The sequence below is a fragment of the Octodon degus genome, unplaced genomic scaffold, assembly GCF_000260255.1.
Source record: "Octodon degus isolate 3935 unplaced genomic scaffold, OctDeg1.0 scaffold00071, whole genome shotgun sequence".
NCBI lineage: Eukaryota > Metazoa > Chordata > Mammalia > Rodentia > Octodontidae > Octodon > Octodon degus.
The window spans coordinates 11,184,185-11,190,322 of NW_004524647.1; the positions used below are offsets into that span (position 1 = coordinate 11,184,185).

The following is a 6,138-nucleotide window of genomic DNA, read 5'->3' on the forward strand; positions in this document are numbered from 1 at the left end:
GTTAGGATAGATATATAGTTACATTCTCTTAATGAATAGAGTGATTTGTTCTAATGGTGTTTGTAAATAGGATATCATGTCCACATCTTGTACAGCAATTAACCACTAGGAAGAATGTAGTATGCAATGTGTTAATTACTGAAACTATCCTACCAATTTGATTTGAAAAAAAGAAAATTAGAAAAAAAATAAATAAAAATAAAAGAGAGGGAAAAAAAAGATCAAAGAACAAACAAATGCAAAAAATAAAAAAAAAAGCAAACAAATGCTAACCTCCCTAAACGTTAGCATCCTGGATTGATCTTCACCCTGAGAAAGCCAAGAAGAATCATCATCTTATGGCTACCTGATAAAGTCCTGTTTTACATTCATGCGCTCTTGCTATGTGACTCGCTTCCTCATTTGGTGTCCTGGACTTAATCAATTTTACCTGAGCAATGCTGCTTGTAATCCCATTGGGTGACCATAGTTTTGTCCCACCCCACATCAACCTAAGGGAGTTCCCATTCTCTCCACCTTAGCCCCACTGGTTTTACACTATAAAAGTCCCTGGAAGAGACAGCTTCCCAGGGAAAACCCACTTGGGCCCCCCTCCTGTCCCTCTCTCAGACAGGAGCTTTTTTCCCCTCAAAAAATATATTCTGCTTATATCCTCAAAAAAAAAAAAAAAAAAAAAAAAAGAAGATATACCTTCTTAATTTCCACAATACGAAATTAAATTGTCTCTGATCCACTAAAAACAGAAGTGTACATGTTAAAAAGGTAAGAGAAATTCAAGAAGTGTCTTGACCATAAGGTGTTTAGATTTTATAATTCAATAGTTTTTGAATGATTCTTGTTTTAGTTTAGTGTTGAAAACTCCTAAGGATTATGGGCATATGTGTATATTAATGTAACTAATCCTACAATGCACATTCTCACTTATCGAAAAGCTCAACTAAGGTGAGCATGGTGGTGCACACCTATAATCCCAGCACTTGGGAGGTTGAGGCAAAAGGATTGCTTCAAATTTGACAAAATCCTGGGCTACACAGTGACTTCATGGATAGCCTGAACTGCACAATGAGACCCTGTCTCAAAAAGACAAAAAAAAAAAAAAAAAAAAACAAAAAACCCAAAAACCCAGCAGCAGCTCAATTAAAATGATATAAAAGGTAATTGTTAAGTTGATCCTTACCAATCTTAAGTCCTACTGATGCCTACTTCCTACATCACTCTATGTTCAATGGTTTCAACAAGACCTGAACTATAATGACCAGAACGGAAAGATGGAGTATGTGGGGCCGGGGAGATAGCTCAGAATAGGTGCTTGCCTGGCAAGTGCAAGGTCCTGAGTTCAATCCCCAGTACCACAAAAAAAAAAAAAAAAAAAAAAAAAAAAAAAAAGAGAGAGAGAGAGAGAGAGAGATAGAGATGGATTATGCTAGAATCATACAATGGATTACCATACATCAATTTAAAAAATAATGAGAAATGTTTAAGATAAACATTTACCCCATTACACAATTGTATACATGCATTAAAACATTTCATGATACCAAGTATTATATACAACTTTTATGCCTTTATATATGTTTAAATAAATAAAAAAGAATGAAACATAGGAAAGGAACAGATGAACTGTACAACATTACGTTTGAGTTTTAAAAGACAGACACAAAGGAGAACATAAGAGTAGGATCTGATTTATATGAGGTTTAAGAATGGACTAAACTAACCAATAACCAAAAGTGACATATCAGAAAGTTCTTAACTTTAGGGGATGGGTTATTTAGTGGGACTAGGCATGAAGCAAACTTCTGGGATACTTGAAATGCTCTATAGCTATCTTGGTGTGACTACACAGGCTCTCCCTTCACACGCCTGCTTGCTTGCCCCCATACATGCGGAAGTTCAGTAAACTACACATGTAAGATTAATAAATGTCTTACACTTTATTGTAACTTCATTAGAGCTCAATACAGCTTTTAAACACTAAATAACTAATAATGTACTTACACAACTGGCTGTATTTTCCTGCTCACAACTAACAGACTGAAAGCCCTGTGAAGGCAGGGCTTTTGCATCTTTTGTGTACTATGTATACCCAAACCTGGAGGGGTCCTGGTACACAGGAGTCACACGTAACTAGGAATAACTTCCTTGATCTAGTTATTCTAACACCTGAACTCCTTTACCATTTCCTCCCTTGTCCATTTCCCAGGCTGTCACACATTTATCTTCAAATCCCTCAGCTCAGGGCTTACCTACCTTCAAACATACTTTGTCCTCTCTGGGATGGAACAGTGTTCACCCTAGCATTACAGTAACTGCAGTCAGTCGAAATGACCTACTTATATGCCTTCCCAGTAAGTGCCATCTACTTTAAAGCTGAGGACACAGAGGTTCAGAGAGGTTCTGTAAATATGCAAGTGTGTGAAGTCAGTAAGTCAGGAATTAAAGTTTGCCTTAACCTCAAAGCCTACACTTTTACACCACACCATCCTCCTCCCCCAGCTAAGGAACAATAGCTAAAATTCCAATTCAACAAGCAATTTTACTTCTGTAGGCCTTTTGATATTAACCTTCTGAATGATATTGCTGCTCACCTGCTCCTTCCCTTCCAGACCTCTTCGCACTTGTTCTTCAATAAATTTGGCAGTTTTTTCTTCATCATCAAGGTCCTGCTTCTTCTTCTTCTCTAGCTCCAGCTGCCGGCGAATGGTCTCTGGGTCCCTGTCTATGTATTGAATATACCAGCCTTTGGGGGTCTCATCCACTTTGCACAGGCCTGAAGAAAACAACAGGCACTATCCATCAGTGTACCATCCGAGTAAATGGAAATATAAACATGTTCCAACTTTGCATGTTTTCTCATTCATTCAAATACATCAAATACACAAACTCACAAAGCATGTGAAATTTTCATATTTACATTTAATGAAATTCAGATACAAATATAATGTTTTTATCTCTTTAAGCAGAAAAAACTGTCATTAGGATTTTTACATAAGGGTTGGGGAGATGGCTCAGTAGAATAAGTGCTTGCCTTGCAAGTGCAAGGACCTGAGTTTAACCCCTGGTTCTGCCAAAAAAAAAAAAAAAAAAAGATTTTTACATAGATGCACTGAGGCAACATATTTATTTATTTATTTTTGCGGAACTAGGGCTTGAACTCAGGCCCTGGTGCTTGCCAGGCAAGCGCTTATTCTACTTAGCCACCTCCCTGGCCCCCGAGGCAACATATTTAAACAAGAGAAATACATAGAAAAGCATTATCTTACATCATAGTTTTTCTCCCATACCTACACATCCAACAAGAGTATGCTGCTGTTAACTTGAAATGGAACAAAGTAACTACTAAATAAAAATACACTGACTCCTTTCTCTTTCTTATTTTTCACCATATCAAGACTAGAAACTGGAAAATATTTTTTTAAAAAATGACCTTAATATGGGGTAAGGAAAGTCCTATAAAGTTAAATAAATATGGGAGGGAAGGATGGAAGAGATTGCTAGTAACTCTCCATCTAACAATGTTCCACTGATAAATCTTTGAACTGTCAAAAGAGCTATTCCACATAACCATAATCAACTGTAATAAGCAAAATCAATCCTGGGACAGTACATTCTTCTCCAGTTTTTCTTGCAGTACTGTGAATTGAACCCAAGGTATTCATACAGAGCTTAGGTTCCTAGCTGTATTGTAATTTTGAGACAGGTTCTTGCTAAATAGCTAAGTAGCCCAGGCTGGATTCAAACTTGGAATCCTCCTGCCTCAGCTTTCCAGAATACTGCAATTACAGTATACATCACCAGGCCCAACTTCTCCTCCAGTTTTTATATTGTCCTATACATTCTTTTTCTATGCATTTAGAATGAAAGTGACAATTCTTTCTCTCCTACAAATGAAGCCACATAACAACTATTGGAATTTTTTACCTTCTCTGCCCAGCCATTTAGTAAAATCAGTCAAGGTTTCCCACTGAGTAGCATTCATATGGATGTGCTCTCGGTGGCTGATGTACTCATTGTAGACAATATTGTTATGGACTCGTTTGGTGCCTAAGAAGAAAACATGACACTGTCAATCCTGAAAAGGTTAAATAATTAGGAAGTTATCGTTTATATAATAGTTAAAGTGTTTACCAAAGCGTCTCCTGAGAAGTTCTAGAAAGTCATTGCGGAATTCCCTAATGAAGAAAAAAAAAGGAAAACATTAATGTACTTTCTACAAATACATAGCATTACCCTCCTGAAATTTAAACAGCCATACACTTTTTTTTTTTTTTTTTTTCATTTTATGTATTTGGTATAGGGTCTCACTACATGGCCTGGACTCATAGTAATCTCCTATTTTCAGCCTTCCCAGCATTGGGATTACAGTCATGCATCACCATGCCCGGACTTAGGTGCCGGCTCAGCGAGCCCCAAGAGCGAGGATTGAACCCTGGTTCCAGAGCTTGCCAAAGCAGGTGCTTAGTCAGCTGAGTTATCTCACTGGTCCTACCAAACACTTTTAATATCCAAATGGTTGGGGCCGGGGTGATGGTTCAGTAGAATAAGTGCTTCCTTGGCAAGCCTAAGGGCCTGAGTTCAATCTCGGTTCTGCCCCCCTGCAAAAAAAAATTAATAATAAAAATAATAATACCCAAATGGTACATGAAAAATTTACCTGATTATTAGAAACCTCTAAAATCTGAACAAAGAAAAACTCCAAAAGATTAGAGCTTTCAAGGATTAACAGTAAAAGTTGTTTTAACCTGGTAAAGCAACTATAAAGTAAAAGTTGCCACCTACCTTCAGAGGGTTTTTCACAAAAAAGTCTCTCAGTGCTACTGAGCATGACATAATATATCCATCCTCTGTGCTACAAAACTGTCATTATTCCATGTGAAAATGCCACTTAATGTGTCCCTCTGTAGTTGGTACACTGTATTAAGTGCTACATAGAAAATAAACTAAAAAAGTCATTGCCAAGAGATGATTTTATTATAGACCTATATAATAAAGGGTTCATCTTTATTATAGGTCTATAATAAAATAGATCTATAATAGTGTAGTGAGACTCTGTACCAAATACATAAAATTAAAAAAAAACCAAGACATTCATAGGTAGAAAGAAAGCTATTAGCTAGCACAGGACCCTGGAAACAGCACATATTTGAAAAATGACATTTAAGCTCCTTTGGCTAAAGGTGAGGGCACTGAAAAATGGGGGTGAGAGTAGGGGTGGAACAGACTAACAGGAGAAGAAGTGGCTGGAAAGTAATCATTTTTGTAGCATCTTGAATGTCATGCTGAATAGGTTATATTTTATGAAGGCAACAGAAAGACTAAATTGGGAAGACTTAGTTGGGAAATTAATTCATTAAATTCTGTAATTTAGAAAGATAATCACTGTGGAGAGAACAATAATTCTCCAACTGGGGTCCCAAACCCAGCTACATCATCACTGTCACTTGAACTGGACAGAAATGTGGAACCTCTGGCCTGTCTCTGATCTGCTGAGTTGGAAGTTGCCATTCTGCTGAGCACTGCAACTGATTTTGACACACACAGTGCTGTATGAACTATTGATATAAAACAGGAGGGGCCATGACTGCATGTCAGGGCGCTGTGAGCAAGTCACCAAATAATTTGGTGAGAGATGCTGAGGTACTTACTAGGGCAATGGGAATGGGAATCACACAGGTGTCAAAGGCAATGGAAGGAGAATCCACAAGAAGTGATTCTAAGAGAACTCACAGTTTACAGTTTAGGATTCTGGGTAAATAGCTATTAGACAACACAGAGTAAGAAATAGGCTTGGGGAACAGGGAATCCTGAGTTAAATTTTAGAAATTTTGGCTCTGAATAGTCTGTTGAGATACAGATTAGAGTGGTGAAGGAAGAAATATTTATAACTCAAAACTGATGTCAGGGATAAACACCAGGTTTAGGAACCATCTAAGCATAAAAGTAATAGTTAAGACTACTGTGATTCATGAAGACTGTGTGGTATGGGATGAAAGAAGTCAAGGGGGCATCTTGAAGACCCTTTCAACATCCAAGGATCTGAGTGTGGAAAAAAAGTGTGGAGAAGAGAAAGTGCAAAGGGCTGCCGAGTTCCGGAAGCCCCCAGACCCAGTCCTAGCCCAGGTCCAGTGAGTGTGCAGA

At 37.7% G+C, this 6,138-nt stretch overlaps 1 protein-coding gene across 1 annotated transcript in view; it reads right to left on the reverse strand.

Moving 5' to 3' along the window:
- The window catches only part of Kin (Kin17 DNA and RNA binding protein), a 42,024-nt gene that overhangs the window by 25,846 nt on the left and 10,040 nt on the right, over window positions 1–6,138 (reverse strand). The window contains exons 2-5 of the mRNA XM_023719765.1: window positions 4,655–4,671; window positions 4,129–4,172; window positions 3,922–4,044; window positions 2,589–2,770 (exon numbers count right to left, since the gene is read on the reverse strand). Coding sequence (XP_023575533.1) covers window positions 2,589–2,770; window positions 3,922–4,044; window positions 4,129–4,172; window positions 4,655–4,671 — 366 coding nt within the window. The remainder of the gene's footprint in view (window positions 1–2,588; window positions 2,771–3,921; window positions 4,045–4,128; window positions 4,173–4,654; window positions 4,672–6,138) is intronic.